Raw genomic sequence first — 20526 nt, forward strand, 5'->3', positions numbered from 1 at the left:
TATAAGTGCGGAAATTGCCCTAGAGATGTAAAAACTAATTAAAATGTTGACCGGATTTGTGAGCAGTGTTGTAGTTGGCGACAGCGTTGACGATGAAGCACTGAAAATAAACTATGAGGAATGCAAAAGTGCATTAGAAATTATAAATGTTCTACAAAAGGACAATGAGGCTCTTAAAGTAGAAAATCAAGAATTAAAAGAAAGACTGCGGTCGCTAGAATACGGGACTGACCATTCTTCGAGTGATATACCGGTAACAGTACCTAACAAACTCAAGCACGTGGTGTCAAGTAGTTCATGGATGACCGGCTAAGAGGAAATCTATAACTGAATTTCCGGAAATAAACATCAGAAATAGGTTTTCTGCCCTCAATAATTTAATTCTGGAAGAAAGTGATCGTGCACGTGGAACCAAATCATCGCGAACCACTGCCATTGCCATGCTGAGGTTAAAAATTAGGCCTAGATTTCAGAATCAAGACCCAGCTACGCCTAAATCAGCAAAGGTTTGGTGATAGGCAAGGAAGGGGAATTGCGGGAGTGATAAACGACGAGAATATAGCAGCAACCGGAGAAATATATCCAGGAGCTTCTATCAGCAATGTCCTAGAAAACATAGAAGAAGCAACTGGGGAATTCAGGAGCAGCGATGCAGTGACAATCATCGGTGGGACGAACGACGTAGCTCACGATGACTCCAAGAATATAAGGTCACAACTTAAATATGCACTAGGGAAGCTGACTCACACAAATACAGTAGAGACAATACGTGACACTCTGCAAGATATCAAGGGACAGCCATTAGAGCTCTATCTAGCGGAGTGACCTAAGAGTTACTGATTCTGTCATAAAGGCACGTGTATTTGTTTGTGAAGTTTTTGGGGTTATTTATACATTTGCATTAAGTTGTCATAAGTAAATAGTAGCGTGTGTCTTCCCTTTATATCTCCTGTCAATATGAGTGGAAAGATATGTGCTGCATTTGGCTGCAATAACTATGAAGTGCAGAAGGATTCGCAGTCTTTCTTCCATTTCCCTTGTGACAAGAAAATGTAAGTAAATACTGAGTTTGCATGTATATTCTTCCAGTTAAAAAGAAATTTTTATAGAAGGCCTACTTCCTAAACTTCTGACCTGCGTGATCCATATTTTAACTGGCTTAAAGTATAATAAGCTTATTTTATTTTATTAGTGCAGCAGTTAACCTTCAATACTGATGTGTTGTTGTAGGTGTGATCTGTGGGTTTTGATTTAATTTAGGAAAATGCATATACATACCAGTATGTGTGTGGCTGGTTGTGTTCCAAGTTACCCCATTTGGAATGCCATATAATGCATTGTCAAGCACTAAAGAAAATATGGGTGATTTAAGAAATGTGATGATGATGCAAATTTGCTTTACCCTAATGTAATGGCAGGTATTGCTTATAGGGAAATTTTGAATGTTTTTGCGGCTAAATTTATAGATTTTTCTTTTTCTTTCTGTTATCATCACCATAAGACCTATCTGCGTCGGTGCGACGTAAAGCCCCTAGCAAAAAAAAAAATTTCTTTCTGTTAGTAGGCTTCAAGTTAAAAGGAAAATTGTCCAGCTCTTAAATGTAAATTCATTGAATCATGTGTGTAAGGAATCTGCCAATATTTTTATTGACAAGTGTCCTAATGTGATGTACAATGCTTTTAAATGAGAAACAAAAAGACAAATCTAGCCGTGAAAGTTCAGGCTAAAGCTAAAAAAGTAATGCATAGATGAAAGATCAAGCCTTTTGACAGCAGTCCATTTCACATCTTGATCATATATCTACTTTCAGTCTTTACATAATTACCTGTTAAATAATTCTTCATTCATGTATCCAGAATTGCTTCAGCAACTTTGAAGTTAATATTTTAGCAACACTTTCTTTCTAGATGTAATTTATTGATCCATTTCCATGTATACATTTCCATTGATATTTGAATTTAGCACGAATTTTCAGGTCACGCCACTAGGAACGCCACTTGCAAATTGTCTCCCATTTTAACAAGGTTTAAATCCGGAAGTGTCGCGTATTGTCTCTACTGTATTCGCTCACACTAACGTCTTTGTAGTGAACGTGCCCCACAGGCATGATTCGAGTATAGAGACTCATGTGTGAACATTGAAGTGTACAAGGTCAATACAGATATTGTTAAAATTTGTAACCATTTTCAGAATACTCAGGTTTTTGAATGCAGCAGTTTCAGGAGACACTGTTATACAAAACATGGCCTCCATCTAAACAATTCAGGTAAACAAAAGATTGCTAATATTGTTCGCGATTTTATTAATCATAAGATATGTACTTTGAAAAATGCAACTCCCTTAGGTTATAATACCCACCAGGAAAACTAGTAGAAAGAGCCACTGTTCTTCAAGCTGGCTCAGTCAACTAGAAAATGTTATGAATTTTAAGAGGCCATGTAAACCAAAACTGGCATCTGGGACCAAATCAGATCGGTCACCAAATCAAACCATTATCAAAGATAGTTTAGTAAGTACCGGTAGCCAAACTCAGGTATGTTATTCTCCTATTCATAAAATACCAGTACATGAAACATCAGGTCAGAAATCTCCACCAATAATGAGTGATACAAAAAGTAGTTGCCGAGAGGTAAATGGCATCCAACAGAAGGATGGCAAGGGCAAATCTCTCAATTTATTGCAAGTGAATATCCAATGCATTAGAAATAAGTTATTAGAATTGGAACACTTTTGCCAAACAGAGAAAGTTGATGTGATTTGTGTATCGGAGCATTGGCTTTCTGAAAATCAAGTAGAATATTTTGTGCCCCGTGGATATACTGTTGCAGATATGTTTTGTAGGAGTAGAAGGAAAAATGGGGGAGCTGGGATCTTAGTTAGAGAGTGTTTTAAATTTGTAAAAATTGATTGAAGTCAATACTGTGTGGAATTAGAGGAAGAATTTAGTTGTGCGAAGCTGGTTGATCAGAATTTGATAATTGTTAGTTTGTAGAGATCTCCAAATGCTGATGCTTATGTATTTCTTAAGAATTTTGAATTAGTAATGGAAAAAATTTTGAAGTATAAGGCCAAAGTTGCTGTTTTTGGGGATTTTAACATAGAGGTGGCATATTCAGATAGGCAAATTTCTAGAAATTTTCTGAATTTGCTAAGAACTCTAAATTTAACTTCCACAAACAAGCTACCTACACATAATAATGCATGCTTGGATAATATTATTGTAAATTTTTAGAGAGATTTGTATAAACTTAGACTTGTTCGTGGGGGTTTTGCAGATCATGACCTCTTGCTTATATCATTCTTAACCAGCCTGACATAATTTACAATGACGAACCTGTTCTGATGTGGGTAAAAAGTCAGGGTGATGATTACTGTATATTAACATATTTATTGAAAATCTGAAACAATTTAACTAGGGCTTTGTATTTGAATTTCAAATGGGAGAAAATGATATTGAATCTGTATTTGAAAACTGTTTAGATAAATTGGTTGAATTGTGGCATTTATGTTCACCACTGGTAAACATTAGTCAAAATGGTAAACTTAAAAGCAAGAAGTTGAACTGGCATACCGATGAATTGACTCAGTATAGAGAAAGAATGCTTTTGCTGTATAGAATTTATAAAAACTCTTGTCAAGGAGGAACCGAGCAGAATGGCGTGTATAAAGCTTGTCCTAATTGTAAAAGTTATATAAAAGAAAACTTATCCACGCCAAAACTTTAGCTTGTGAAAAATATATTGAGAATGCAACCAACGAATGCATGGGATGTTATAGTACAAGAAAACATCCCTTCTCAAACTCAAGACACATTTCTCGATCCGGAATAACTGAATAATTATTTCTTAAACTCTGTAAAAGAAATCGGAGATCAAATAAAGGCAACAGGTACAGCTGCGAGTGACTTTCTTCACAATCAACCCCCCTGCTGAAACACTTTCCATTGGGTTGAAATCACATTTGATGAAGTAATTAAAGTTAGCTTAAAATTATCAAACTCTAAGAGTATGGATAGTTATTGGTTACCTAACTACATCATCAAAAGAATAATACATTTGATTTCTGAACCTCTAGCTTTTATTTTTAATAAGTGTTTAGAGTTTGGAGTTTTTCCTGATCTACCTAAAATTTCTAAAATTATTCCAGTATTTACAAGTGGGGACAAAGAATTTCTTCAGAACTATCATGCAGTCTCAATTGTTCCAATAATTTCTAAAATATTTCAATCACTTTTGTACAATCAACTTAGCAAACTATTTTGAAACTTACAATCTCCTATCCAACTGTCAGTTTGGGTTTCGACAAGGTAAATGTACTACTACTGCTGTTATTGAAATTGTTAATCAGATATTAACAGCTTTTGAAAACAAGCAGGTGATCTCTTCGGTGTTATGTGATCTAAGTAAAGCTTTTGATCGTTTTAATCATGAAATTTTACTTGCAAAGCTTGAGATGTATGGTGTCGAGTATCCTTCAATGAACATAATTAAGTCATACTTAAATAACAGATATCAGTTTGTCTCAATTAAAAATAGGTATTCCACTTTGAAGAAAGTTACATCTGGTGTGCACAGGGCTCTGTCCTCAAACCATTTTATTCATTCTGGCAGTCAATTATTTGATGTAGATGTTGATTCCCATACAGAACCTAAAATATTTGTCCTGAATGAGTAAATTTATAATACCAATATAATGGTCCGTTATTGGACATTATAAATTTTCCAGCTAACTCATTCTTGGTTGCCTGCGTTTCGCCCTCGTGTGCTAAGTTAGGCTCGTCAGTTGGGACTTAGCACACCACCCAAGACGCAAGGCTAGTGCATACCGTGGAGGCCACTGCATAGGCTATTTGAAGCCACCAGCAGTGCCAATGCACTATGAGAGCTATGTCTCATTTCCAAAAATAGATGCCTGCCTGGCCATCAAATGATGTAGATGTTGATTCCCATACGGAACCTTATATTGGTATTATACCTCATATTGGTATTATAAATTTACTCATTCAGGACAAATACTTTAGGTTCCGTATGGGAATCAACATCTACATCATTTGATGGCCAGGCAGGCATCTATTTTTGGAAATGAGACATAGCTCTCATAGTGCATTGGCACTGCTGGTGGCTTCAAATAGCCTATGCAGTGGCCCTACACAACCCAACCCGGCCAGCAACAGAAGAAGCAGCCCACAATACCACCATGGACACAGAAAAACCACCGTCACCGCCACCAGCTCCCGAGTCCGAGTCCGAGCCCAATAGAACAACCCCGCATCCACCAGCATCAGAACTTCACATCAGCTGCGTCATTAGAGGAGTGAATCCAGCCATCCCACCATAACTAATAAACCAGGAACTTCAACGATCAGGACTACAGCCAAAGAAAGTAAGAAGAATCCACAACGCAACAGGACCTACCTATATGGTAAGAGTACAACTCCAGCTCCCCGAAGAAACTCACCGCCTGATTGAAAATGGAATCCAGCTCTTCGGGAAGCACCATCGGGTGGAAGCATCACGCTCCCCTCCGCAAAAACCCACCCACCTCAATCGCAACCCTTCACAGAACCATACCCGTCTCGCTCCCCCTCCCAACTCATATAACAACTCCCAGCTCCTTCTACTACTTCTCACCTCCCTAGCAAATATCACCTCCTTCTACCATCAAATCATCCCTCTATTCCTTCCAAATAATCGCACCCCCATTAGATTATAAGTCACTCTATGTAACCAGCCAATGTATGTAAACCTTTAAACAATGCCAATTAATGTATGTAACCATGAAAGAAATCAATAAAAAGCGAAAGAGCGGACACTGCACCTTAGCCAAGAGGCCTATCCCCCACTTCACCAAATCCAAAGCTCCTTCCTTTTTACATCAAACCACTCCAAATCCCCAAACCCCGCCAAATCTCCTGGCCAGAGAGAAGGCGTAACCTTCTAGGTGGCCCGCCCCTTCCCTTCGGGGAGGGGAATGAAAACTTCCCCCTTGGTCCTTGGTCCTCCACGGTATGCACTAGCCTTGCGTCTTGGGTTGTGTGCTAAGTCCCAACTGACGAGCCTAACTTAGCACACGAGGGCAAAACGCAGGCAACCAAGAATGAGTTAGCAGGAAAATTTATAATGTCCAATAATGGACCATTATATTGGTATTATAAATTTACTCATTCAGGACAAATATTTTTGGTTCCGTATGGGAATCAACGTCTACATCATTTGATGGCCTGGCAGGCATCTATTTTTGGAAATGAGACTTAGCTCTCATAGTGCATTGGCACTGCTGGTGGCTTCAAATAGCCTATGCAGTGGCCTCCACGGTATGCACTAGCCTTGCGTCTTGGGTGGTGTGCTATGTCCCAACTGACGAGCCTAACTTAGCACACGAGGGCGAAACGCAGGCAACCAAGAATGAGTTAGCTGGAAAATTGATAATGTCCAATAACGGACCATTATATTGGTATTATAGTCAATGATTTACCGCAAAATGTCACATGTCACAGGAAGCTCTTGCAACTGCAATGCAATGGTTTTCATCCAATAGGCTGTTGTGCAATCAGGATAAAACTCAATTTCTCATGCTAGGATTATCCAAAGATATTGAAAGTCAAATTTTGGGATTTCATATTGATGCCAAATTGAACTGGGAAACACACATTGATCATGTTTGTAAAGAAATATCATGAGTGGCCTATTTGATATGGAAATTGAGGGATTTAGTTAGCAGTGACCACTTCAGGATGGCATATTTTGGTCTCTTCCAGTAACACATTACTTATGGACTGTTATTATGGGGGCATTCTTCTTACGTATGTAATATTCTTCTAATACAGAAAAAGGTTGTCCGAACAATGTGTAGGGCTGGTGCAATTGACCATTGTCGACCTCTCTTCATTAAGCTTAAAGTACTGACAATTATAAATTTGTATATTTATATATTTTTGACATATGTTAAAAACAACATAAATGAATTCAATACTAGGAAAAACATTCACCTTCATGATACTCTGGGCAAAGCAGACATTGACATCCCAATTCACAAGCTGTCAAAAACTGCTCACCCACATAAAATCAGTTGTTTAAGATTATTTAATCAATTACCACATTCTGCACGGTCCACTGCTTTAAGTCATTTTAAGAGAAGAATGTATGATTGGTTAATAGAAAATCCAATTTATAATACCTCCAAATTCTTAGAAATGCATAATGTCAGTATTAAGTTTTAATAAAAGGTGTATGTTCATTTTTTTTTACCTGTGACACTACAGCCCTTGGAGGGCCTTGGCCTACCAAACGACTGCTACTCAGCCTGAAGGCCTGCAGATTACGAGGTGTTGTTTGGTCAGCACGATGAATCCTCTTGGCCGTTATTCTTGGCTTTCTAGACCGGGGCTTCTATCTCACAGTCAGATAGCTCCTCAATTCTAATCACGTAGGCTGAGTGGACCTTTAACCAGCCCTCAGGTCCAGGTAAAAATCCCTGACCTGGCCGGGAATCGAACCCGAGGCCTCCAGGTAAGAGGCAGGCATGCTACCCCTACGCCACGGGGCCGGCTGTATGTTCATTTAGCCTTAGTAATATTAAGTACCCAATTATTATCAGTTGATGAAGCCTATTTCATTGTATATGGTCAATGGCAAATTAAGATTCTTGATTCTTGATTCATCATCAAGCATATAGGCTGGCACCAATTTGGAGGTCGGCCTTCCCAACATGTCGTCCACTTGTATTGTTCGTGACATCCCCCTTGCACTCTCTGAAACTGACATCCTCACTGAACTCCGCACGACCAGCATCCATTGTGGCTCCAGGCTCAACGACGGCTCTAAACCATCACCAGATACACTTCTGTATTTTCACTCTCCGGCAGACCTCTCCACCATCTACGATACTGAAGTACTTATTCGTCGCCTCCTTTATCGAGCGGAACCTACTCCACGGGATATTCTCGCCCAGCTTCTGCTCCTGGACGACGAACCCGCTCCGCCTACAACAGCCGCTTTGACTGCCGCAACCACGCCATCTTCAAACACCTCACCAACGCAACCTTCGTCCTCCTGTTACACCACGCCTGTCACCACCATCACTACTACCACCTCTGCTCACACCTCCACCTACCTTCCTATTACCACTAGTCATGTCCCATCCTTTCTCCCTTATGATGTCTCCTCTCCCCATCCCTCCTACCCCTGATCTTACACGTCCCCAGAACACATCTTCGTCGTCATAAGACCTATCTGTGTAGGTGAGACGTAAAGCCCCTAGCAAAAAAAAAAAAAGGATAGAACACATCTCTTCAGCCACCTGCCGAGGGAAATCGTACTAGTGCTACTCCTAGCAACATGGCACATCCACGATCAACACCACAGCCTTCTCACCCCACCAACATCTACAGCTGCATTGTTTGTGGTGTGTCTGGCCAGAGATAGGGTGTTACACTTTAGGTCGGCCAGTATCCAGTAATCGGGAGATAGTGGGTTCGAGCCCCACTGTCGGCAGCCCTGAAGATGGTTTCCGTGGTTTCCCATTTTCACACCAGGCAAATGCCAGGGCTGTACCTTAATTAAGGCCACGGCTGCTTCCTTCCACTTCCTAGACCTTTCCTATCCCATCGTCACCATAAGACATATCTGTGTCGGTGCGACATAAAGCAAATAGCAAAAAAAAAAAAAAAAAGCACTTTAGGTGGTCCGCCCCACCCCTTCAGTGTGGGGAATGAAAACATTTATATATAGATAGATAGATAGATAGATAGATAGATAGATAGATAGATAGATAGATAGACCTCCACGGAATGCACTAGGCATGTGTCTTGGTGGGTGTGCTATTTACCAACTGATGAGCCCAACTTAACACACTGGGGTAAAACGCTGGCAACCAGGAATGAGTTAGCTGGAAAATTTATAATGTCCAATAATGGACCATTTATATTGGTATTATAAATTTAGTCATACGGAACAAATATTTCAGGTTCCCTATGGGAATCAACATCTATATCAAGGAGTTCTTATATGAACTAGAGCTCAGGTTGTTGCTACGGTAAGCGTGCTGTTATCATATAGTTTGTACATTATCACAACCAGAGAGAGTTTGGAGCGCCAAGCGGCTGTTTAATGGAACTGGCCTTTTACTGATGGAATCCCTGACTGGTATTAGAAAAACTAATTTTTTATTTATTTTTTTATTTTTTTTACAATAGTTGGGGATGTGTGGGATCTGGTTATGGCAGCATGAAAGAAGTTTAAGAAAGAAGAGATTGTTATCAGTGGGATACTGTGTAAGAGGGATATTGACTGGATGGTAATTGGGGATTTAAATGAGTCTTTGGAATGGGTATGTGGGAAATTGAGATTGAGATTTGTAGATCCTAACTGGCAAGTAGGAGATAAGGATCTGCACTCAGATGGCCTTCACTTGAACTGCAATGGTACATGTAAGTTGGGAGGTTTGTCTAGAAGAGTTATGAGGCAGTGCATTCAGGGAAATGGGGTGGACTAGGGAGTGATGACAGTGTAGAAGGCATGAAGTCAAGTAAGGATGACATAAAATTGTTAGAGGTATTGTAAAGAAAGGAATAGAATTAATTTGATAGATATTATATTTACCAGATATTGTAATAGGAATCCAATCATGACTGAGAAGTGATAATATGGATGTGGAAATTTTCTCATGGAACTGGAGTGTTTATTGTAGAGACAGGTTAAGAACAATAAGAAGGGGAGTATTCATAAGGTGAAACAAGAATTTGCAAGGTACGAAAATGTTACAGATGAGAAACGTGAAATTCTAGGTGTAAGACTTACCTGTAAAGATAATTGGCAGCTTGATATTTTTGGTGTGTACAGACATGGCAAGGCTGGCACTGATGATAATGCAGAATTATTTGATAAGATAATTGGCTGTGTGGGGAATGATAGAGAACAATGACTTAATCGTGCTGATAATTAATTTTGTAAAGATACTCATGTTGCGTTAAATCTGTGCAATCCACGGACACTGATATATCAACCTGTGAAACATTTGGACGTTGTGTTTTACATTATACCCAGGGTATTCATCTTCGCGTCAGTTTTAAGACCCATTCAATATATTACCAGGGTTTTATTGACAAGATGCCAACACGTTGCATTGCAACAAGATGCAAAGACTTTTTATTTAATAGTTTTATCATGCCCTTACTACATTTTTAGTGGTTTTTGTTTGTGACTGAAGATGTCCTGAAAGTGGAACAAAACATGTTTCATTAATATATTTTAATGTACTTTTATCAATAAGGATGATTTTATAGTATTGTGAAGGTGGAACATTTGATGTAAGGATTACACAAATCAAGATATAATAAGTTTTATTTGACGATTTGCTGTTCAGTGTTCTGTGAAGGTAGTTCTTGAGTTTTGCATATTCACATTTGTACATATAAATGTAATTCTACCGGGCGAGTTGGCCATGCGGTTAGGAGCGCACAGCTGTATGGTTGCATCCGGGGGACAGTGGGTTCGTATCCCACTGTCGGCAGCCCTGAAGATGGTTTTCCGTGGTTTCCCATTTTCACACCAGGCAAATGTTGGTACTGTACCTTAATTAAGGCCATGGCCACTTCCTTCCAACTTCTAGCCCTTTCCTATCCCATCGTCGCCATAAGACCTGTGTCGGTGCGACGTAAAACCACTAAGCAAAAAAAAAAAAAGTATTTCTCAATCTGTAACAATGTACAGTACTGTACTATAAAGTCTGAATATTTTACTTATTTGATGCGTTACACAATTTATTCATCATACATGTCTGGCTGTGTAAAATTTGCTTTACAATTCTTTTAAAATATAAGCCATTTTGTTTGATTTGCTTGATTACTTAAGTACAATAGCTCTGATAAAATTTCCACTAATCTGTAACTCATTTTTAATGGGTTATCCTGGGTAAATAATTCTTTGCTAAGAACAAACAAACCAGGTACAGATTTGAATTCAGCATCTACAGAAACCCCTGGATACTAATTTTTACACTGCTAAACAAAACACTTCTATTTTCAGATCATTGAGGGATGGGGTGAAAATTCCCTTAAGTTATACTGAGGACTACTTACGCGATATGTGTTATTTCTGGCTTCAATATCGCTTCCAAAGCGGACAACAGCAAATACTATCGGTACCTGCTGTGGATTTCTTATGATTTGAACACTCCTTGCTGAAAGTACAAAGAAAGCTATATAGAATGTAGCCTAATAAATATTTCTGAAACATTTTTAATGTGAGACTGTTTCACTGAATTGAATCATAAAGGTAGATGAAATACTCAAATGAAAAAACCATTCATCCATAACAGTGAGGATCAACTTGCAGGATTCCAGCAAAAAAATGCAGATATTTTAGATTCAGGATGTCAAATGGACTGTATTGCTACCTACCTACCCAAGGTTTTTGGCAGGCAAATCATGGGAAACTACTGATGAAAATGAGGGCTGTTGGACCAGACAAAAGAGTGATTGAATGTGTTGATATATCTTCATTTCTGCTCGTTACACCAGTTTAGGTAATCAAATTATACCATTGAAACACCAGCTTCTTCACACACGTCCATTTATTACGAGCTGTTGACTACAACCAAATACAGTAGAGATAATACGCGACACTGAGCGAGATATCGAGGGACAGCTACTGGAGCTCACTCTAGCGGATAGACCTGAACAGTACTGATTCTCTCATAAGATCACGTGTATTTTTGTGTGAAGTTTTTGGTGATATTTATGCGTTTTCAGTGAGTTGACATAATTAAATAGTAGCGTATGTCATTCCTTGATATCTCCTCTCAACGTAAGGGGAAAGGTATGTGCTGTGTTTGGCTGCAGTAATTACGAAGTAGAGAAAAATGTGCGGTCGTTCTTCAGGTTCCCTCGTGACAAGAACATGTAAGTAATATTGTGTTTGCATATATATTCTTCCAGTGACAGAGATTTTTATAGTACTTCATAATCTTCTGATCTGCTCGGCCCATATTTTAACTGGCATAAAATGTAATACGCATATTTTATTGTATATTGCAGCAGTTAACCTTCAATACCGATGTGTTATTGTAGGTGTGATTTGTGGGTTTTGAAATGTCACAGAAGTGATTTGGATAAGGTGTACAAGAAAGAAGGGACGTTATAAGATTATAAGATCTGTTCAGATCATTTCCAGGCCAGAGACTTTAAAAATCCTCAACTATACAGCCAAGGGTATGTTACATTTTTACTCTAATTGTACGTAAATATTCCTCAAAGCATCACTATCGACAACATTTTCATACTTTTCTTTCTGTAATCCCTCTTCTCAGATTAAAGCCGGAATTTTATAGATTTTCTTTCTGTTAGTAGGCTTCATGTTAAGAGGAAAATTGTCCAGCTTTTAAATGTTAATTCATTGCATCATGTGTGTAAGGAATGTGCCCATATTTTTATTGATAAGTGTCAATGTGATCATACAATGTTTTTTTAAATGAGAAAAAAGACAAATCCAACCGTAAAAGTTCAGGCAGGAATGCTAAAGCTACAAAATTGATGCATAAATGAAAGATCAAGCCATTTCACAGCAGCCCATTTCATATCTTGTTTATGTGTCTAATTTCAGTCTTTGAATAATAACCTTTTATATAATTCTTCATTCATTTATCCAGAATTGCTTTAGCACCTTTGAAGTTAATATCTTAATACCACTTTCTTTCTAGACGTAATTTATTTATCCGTTTCTGTATATACATTTCCATTGATATTTGAATTTAGCACGATTTGTTCAGGTCAAGTCACTAGGAGCGCCACAGTCGAATTGTCTCCCATTTTAGCAAGGCGAAATCTGTAAGTGTCGCGTATTGTCTCTACTGTATTTGACTATATATACATGACATTTTAGTTTTATGAGAAAACCACACACTCCCCCTTTTCTCAAAAAAATAAACAAACTACATTTCAATCAACTGTCCTCTCATTGCAAACCTATAAGCTTATACAAACTCTTAAGCTTGTTGCCAGATAAATTCTTTGTGAACAAGTCTGCAGCGTTTCTCTCTGATGCTACATATAAAACTCAATGACCCCCTTTTCTACTAGCTCTCTACATACATGGTACATGATGTCAGTATGTTTTGACCTTTCACTCACAATATCGTTTTTACTCAATTTAATTGCTGCTGCGTTGTCAGCAAAAACTTTACAAGGTATATCCATAAAGCTTTCCAGCCCTAGCTCTGATAGCAAATATTTCATCCAAGTTACTTCTCGAGATACCTCTGCCATTGCCATGTATTCAGCATCCACGGTCGATCTAGCAATACAACTCTGTTTCTTACTATACCATGACACTGCTCCCCCTGCCACTGTAGTTACATACCCACTCACTGATCTTCTAGACTTAGTATCTCCTCCCCAATCTGCATCACAGGACACTTGTACTGACTCCTCACAATTTTTGAAACACAACTTTATAATTATCTCTAGTACCACATATGATATGCTTCACTTCTTTCCAATCTTTAATCTTAGGTTTCTGACAATTTTGACTAACTTTACTTACCGCAAATGCAATGTCAGGTCTAGTATTATTTAACAAATAAAGTAAACTTCCTACTGCACTGCAATAAATGGTACAATCAAATTCCAGCTCATCATTTTCAGCTGCTGAATACCCGGTTGGTAAAATAGTCTTACTCGGTTTACAGTCATTCATGGAAAAATCAGCAAGTAATTTGTCAATGTATAAACCTTGACTCAACATAACCCCTTCTTTTGTCTGTTCTATTTTTATTGACAGTAAGTTTGTTGCTTTCCCTAGATCTTTAATCCCTAACTCATCTGCCAACCTTATTTTAACCAACGTAACAACCTCTTTGTCACCTTTTGCAATAATGTCGTCAACATGCAAACCAATAATACAACACTCCTTTACATACACACATGGTTCTTTGATACATCTCTTAAAATCTAGCCTTCTTATTATAGCATCAACACAAGCATTCCAGTCTTTACTCGAATTAGGTAGTCCATAGATGCTTTTCTTCAATTTACATACATAGTTTTGGACATCTTTTTCAACGAACAATTCTGGTTGTTCCATGTATACAGGACAACTGATGCCACTGTTTAAGTAAGCACTAGTTACATCTAGATGTTCTACCGTCCAACCTTTACGTACTGCAATACCTATTATAACACATGACTCTGCTCTGGGATCTAACTTCCTGCTGTCTGCCCTCACAGCCCATACCTGACATCCAAATACTTTCAATTTACCTACTTCTTCTTGATCCAACTTTCTTTTTTTTTTTTTTTTTTTTTTTTTGCTAGTCGTTTTACGTCGCACCGACGCAGATAGACGGCGACGATGGGACAGGAAAGGGCTAGTAGGAGTGGGAAGGAAGCGGCCGTGGCCTTAATTAAGGTACAACCCCAGCATTTGCCTGGTGTGAAAAAGGGGAAACCACAGAAAACCATTTTCAGGGGCTGCCGACAGTGGGGTTCGAACCTACTATCTCCTGAATACTGGATACTGGTGATCCAACTTTCTATTGAACCACAGTTCATACGGTATCTGAAAATTTATTGCTGAGGATGGGCACCTATTTCTTAAGTACACTGCAGTCACTACCGCTTCTCCTCAGAATTCCTTTTGTAACCCTGACTGGATCAATAGACATCTAACAGTATCAAACATTGTTCTATTCTGCCTCTCTGCTAATCCATTTTGTTGTGGAGTATATGGTACAGATCTCCTATGAGTAATACCACATTTTTGCAATTGTGCTTGAAACCCGCTACATGTATACTCTGTACCATTGTCAGATTGCACTACTTTAATTCCTACATCATGTAACTTTTCTGCCTTTGCCTGATACGTATTAAACACATCCAATACTTCATCCTTATTTTTCACACATACAGCCACATTAAATCTGGAGTATTCATCAGTCATAGTTACAACATATTGAGCTTTCCCAAGTGATGGTGGACTAATTTTCCAACTACATCAGTGTGCACAACATCAAGTGGTTTTTCTGCCTTACGCTCACAAGACTTAGGTACTCCCTTGTTACTTAGTTTCCCCTGAATGCATACAGAACTAGTATTAATATCATTGCTCCTTTCCAATTCTAATATAGGCAGTTTAAACAAAGCTTCAGAATGAACATGTCCATATCTCTCATGCCACAACCTAACCTGCCCAACACTTTTAAATGCTACATTGTTATTACATTCTTGATCTATTCTTTGATCAGTCACTCACAGCTACAATATAATTTCTCCCCTCTATTTGTACTACATACACATCATTCCTCCTGTTTGCAACAAACAATGTTTCATCTCCATTCTTATCAACAACCACTGCTTTCTCACCTGCAAATCCTACTTTGAAACCTTTGCTGGTTAACTTTCCAACTGATATTAAATTTGTATTAAGTTTGGTACATACAACACATCCGTAAATGTAATTGTCCAGCCTGTTGACATTTTTACTTTCACCTTACCTATACCTCTAATATCCAGCTTACTGTTACCTCCTATTTCTACATTCCCGGTTACATTTGTTAACATGTCTCCTTTGTTGGAGACATATGCTGGGATGCACCTGAATCGAACAGCCAATCTCTAATTTTCTCAGTTCCTACAGAAACTACCATGCTCATTGCCTTATCTACTACATGTATAATTTCTGAGCTTACCATTTTTCCACTCGCATTCACTGATTTACACTCCTGCGATGATTCGTCACTCTTCATTGTTGGACATACTTTTGAATAATGTCCTGACTTACCACAATTGAAGCACTTTTGGGTACTGCGACAATATTTAGATACATGTCCCTCTTTGCCGCAATTGTAGCAACTATATTTTCCTCGTCCCACGCCTTCTTTCTTGATATCTCGCTTCTGTTGAACAACCATGTCTTGAGCTTCATTCTTCTCACGTTTTCCAGTGTCGTAGGCCTTTCCTCTATTTTGCTGAAGTTTCCTTCTGCTTTCCTCCGTGAGTAATCTCGCCTTCACCTTCAAGATGGTCAGTTTCGCCAAATCAGCTTCCAAGCAAGGTATACAAGCTGCATATTCCTCTGTAAGATATCCGATGATCATTCCAGCAATTTGTTGATCTGTGAACTCGTATCCGGCTTTACTCGTTCTCCTCCACAGTTGATTTATTTTTGTGAAGTATTCTTGAACACTCATGTCCTTGGGCTTCACAAAATGAGAACTTTCAGGGTCATAGCACCATTCACTAGCCCTCCATCATTACATAACTCGTCCAGTTTTTCCCATACCTTTTTCGCTGGTTCAATATCTGCAATGTCACTTTCAAAATTTTCTCCCACATATTTGAAAATACTCGTCATCTCGTTTCTGTCTGAGGCAGTTGACAACCTGGCATATCCTCATACCCTATTACTGATACCCATACATCTTTCAACAACAGCTCTTGTTTCACTTTTAATGCCCACGAAAAATAGTTCTCCACTGTAAGCTTGGCCATATTTCCTATTCAGTGTTTCTTCACCGGTCCACGAGGTCGCCATTTTTACCATCAATAATGTCACAACTTGCTTTGTCCGAAGTTAATTCTCATTACTCCATTTCCACTTATACTGTCCGAAATTTACTGCGGCGTTTTGGTGCTCTGGATCTCTGGACCCATTACCTGTTGATATATCTTCATTTCTGCTCGTTGCACCAGTTTAGGTAATCAAATTATACCACTGAAACACCAGCTTCTTAACACACATCCATTTATTACAAGCTGTTGACTACAACTGACATTCACATACACACGAAGCAAATTCAAACATTCCACTCAATTATCTGAGTTCCTGACACACAACCTCAATGTTGTATTCCTTAAAACAATATACACATGACATTTCATTTCTATGAGAAAACCACACTTCCAACAGAATGGGTTGCTAAATTTCTAGAAAATAAAATAGTTTTACATCCTACTAACTACTTTTATGGTTTTCAGAGATGCCAAGGTTCCAGAATTTTGTCCTGCAGGAGTTCTATTATGTGCCATTAAATATACCAAAATGACGATGTATTTAAGCACATTGAAATACCATTGGACTGAGTCAGGATCAAACTCTCCAACTTAAGCTCAGAAGGCTAGCGCTCAACTGTCTGAGTTACTCAGCCTAGCTAGAAAATAGGACTGTGGCAATTTGAGTTGGTGAATCATTATCTGACGCTGTTGAGATTAAGAGATGGGTTCTGCGTGCCTATAGTAACTACTGCTTGCTACATATACAGTATGGGATGTGAGAAAAATGTTGAAGGTGAGATGGGTAGATTGAATTGCAAACGGAAAGATACTGAATCAAACTGGTGGACGAGAACGATTTGCCAAAATTTGTTCTGAAGAAGATATCTTAAGACAACCAAGTTAGATTTTGAGGGAAATGCAGGCGATGAAAATGTCACGGATGGACCAAGGTATGAATATGACAAACAGATTAGAGCAGATGTAGGATGTAGTAGTTACGTAGAAATGAAAAGTTTAGCACAGGATAGGGTGGCATGGATGGGCTGCATCAAACCAATCTATGGACTGATGATCCAAACATCATCCCGCTGAAAGGAAAACATTTATTATTGGAAGTTTAAGCTTGCTCATTGTGTAAAAGCCATAGACTCTCTTTCTCTCAAAGATGTTCTTAAACCTCCATCGGGCACAATTTATCAAGGTCCCAACTATGGCACATAGTGTCAAATTTACATTTCACTTGAACTCATATTTACAGCTACAATATAAATTTTATTTGCAATTTTTATTTATAATGTAATTGTGTGGCATTTTTATTTTCTTTATTTACTTCATATTGTGCAAATATTGCTGTCAACAAGTTGGAAAATTAAAATTAAAAATTGAGCTAAATCACGTTAAAAAATGGTGTTGAGCACATTGTATCATTTTGATACAATATAATTTAAATTTATCTCCTTTTCCTAACATTTTTTATGATTACATATTTACTTACTTTCATAAATACAAATGAAAATTACAAAATTTTGCAAAGAATTTTTTTATTGATATTCCAAATATTAAACATATTTATTATCATTTATTTATCCATTATTATTATTATTATTATTATTATTATTATTATTATTATTATTGTACCGGATGTACACCCGCCCCGTGCATTTAAAATAAGCGCCCTTTGGAAGGCCATCTATATATAAACTCTGAAACTGCTAGTGGAAGAAATTGGAACGTTTCTTGATAGAGGTCTCTGCCGTCAACCTAGGTACTCCCTCTTTTAAAAGGATGGACAATTAAAATTCAAGATAAATTTGGTATTCATTAGTTTGTAAAACTAAAAAGTTTGTAAACTGTTTTTGGTATTCTTAAGTTATCAACTCTTCTATCTCTTCCCGCCAACTTAATATTTCAGCCAATAAGAAATTTTTTATATTTAAATTAACCAATAGGAATTTTGGGTGTGTCAGGGCCTTGGTTCAGAGAAATCTGGAACCTTCCTCACCGCTACAAAAGCTTGGAACCGTTCGAGCCATGTTGTCTTTGTGATCACTCCAGTCAAAGAGTTTAGGAAGTGTTCGTAATGGAGGCAGGGGGCAGGGCTGCCTCGTCCATCGCCGGGAGGTCAACCAGCTCAAGGTAATGGCAGACTCTGTTAAATCATGTAATAGTTGCTGATAGATAGTCTGAGGGGAAGGTTTCAAATTTCTTTCATAATGTAACTTTTATTCTCAATGTAAATTCTCAAACAAGTCTAAAGTACTTAACTGAACTTAGGGAATAATGAGTGGTACCCTCTTGTATTCCCTTTCAACTTGATATATAGGTGACTATGATTTTGTAACCTATAAATTTACTAATTTTGTAACTTAAAACTTTCTCTCCATCTAGTCACATCCGTAGTGCTGGCGTAGTCTCTGTAACTTCGGGCCATAAGCCCACTTAAGGTTTTAATGATGTTCTGGTGAATTCCAAAGAAGTCCAAGTGTTCACCTCCTAGCATTTTAATTTTTGGCTAATAACTTTAACCTTTTGTTTTTAAATAAGTCCACTTAGAATATGTACTTGTTACCCCTGTTAAAGACAGTTTCTATTTTTTTAATTTTGTGACTTGGTAAATCAGACTGTTGAGTGATTAAGACAGTGTCTACTGTTTGGTTTTGTTGAACATAGGTAGGTGCGTTAATAGGCCAGGAACATGGAGGATAGCCTCCTAGGAAGTAATTGTATAGAGCAAAGACTCTCTCTCTTCTTCTTCTTCTTTTTCTACCGCTTATCCCACACCTGTGGGGTCGCGGGTGCGAACTGTGTCGCACATGTGGATTTGGCCCTGTTTTACGGCCGGATGCCCTTCCTGACGCCAATCCTGTATGGAGGGATGTAATCACTATTGCGTGTTTCTGTGGTGGTTGGTAGTCTAGTGTGTTGTGTGAATATGAAGAGGAAAGTGTTGGGACAAACACAAACACCCAGTCCCCAGGCTAGAAGAATTAATCAGAGACGATTAAAATCCCCGACCCGGCCGGGAATCGAACCCGGGACCCTCTGAACCGAAGGCCAGTACGCTGACCGTTCAGCCAACGAGTCGGACCAAAGACTCTCTCTCTACTGATGTAAAATTTGGAGCTCTGTCTCCTTGAATGTGGGTTGAAGGGAGCAGCTGTGCTCTTATTAAAGTTGTAACTAGGGAGATTCAAGCTCAGGTTGTTTAAATGGTTGTTATCTGATTATTCAAGATTTTCCTAATATTGTTACTTAAGCTCAAGAGCTGGACTTTGTATCTGATTTTTGTTATTTGCTTAGCAAAGTGTAATGTTATTAATTTTAAAAAAAAAATGATCAAAGGAAGAAATATAATCAAAAATTGTTAAAGTTTTAAATTAATTAATTAATCTTCCATCTTTTGTACATCAACGCATTCATGCGTTCATGTAGCTTCTTTCACCTCTGCATTCCACAGAATACCGGAAACAAGTATTATTATTATTATTATTATTATTAAGTTTCATTGTCTCAAATCAGAGCTTTCAAAGAACGTTCATTTATGGTATTACTCTGTATAACTAGAACTATAATTGAAAAGAAGCTACACAGTAATAGCTTGCATCTATCAGTACCGAATGTAGGGGAAAAAACAACATAGCATTGTAATAAAAGAATGAAGATTATTTGAATGTAAGATACTAATTTCACATCACAAGAACTCCTGCTCAATAGGAGGTGGTTGCATTGTTAGTAAGTTGTATCTTATTGCAGGGACATGATTGTGTACTTGTCGTAGTACGTTCAGCCATTTGGTTGTTTAATATTTTCCAAGATAGAAAAGGCTGGCATTTGAATCAATTTCTTTGTCTTCATCACACTGTGCTCTTTCTGAATTCTCATCCCATTCCTCCACGTCATCACCATCTGTGTTAGATTCATCGCCTAAATCTTCTTCGTCAACTACATTTTTATCATCATCAAACAGTAAAATATGAACCAACAGTGAACCAAATGTCTGTGCTAATCCTCCATTTAACAACAAATGCACTCAGCTAAC

The 20526-nt window shown here is 38.1% G+C and overlaps 1 protein-coding gene across 1 annotated transcript in view; it reads right to left on the reverse strand.

The window, feature by feature from the left end:
* LOC136863714 (uncharacterized) overlaps nt 1-20526 on the reverse strand; it is a 252551-nt gene that overhangs the window by 139146 nt on the left and 92879 nt on the right. The window contains exon 5 of the mRNA XM_068226054.1: nt 11079-11179. Coding sequence (XP_068082155.1) covers nt 11079-11179 — 101 coding nt within the window. The remainder of the gene's footprint in view (nt 1-11078; nt 11180-20526) is intronic.

The sequence above is a fragment of the Anabrus simplex genome, chromosome 2 (genome assembly GCF_040414725.1).
Source record: "Anabrus simplex isolate iqAnaSimp1 chromosome 2, ASM4041472v1, whole genome shotgun sequence".
In the NCBI taxonomy this organism is placed as follows: Eukaryota; Metazoa; Arthropoda; class Insecta; order Orthoptera; family Tettigoniidae; genus Anabrus; species Anabrus simplex.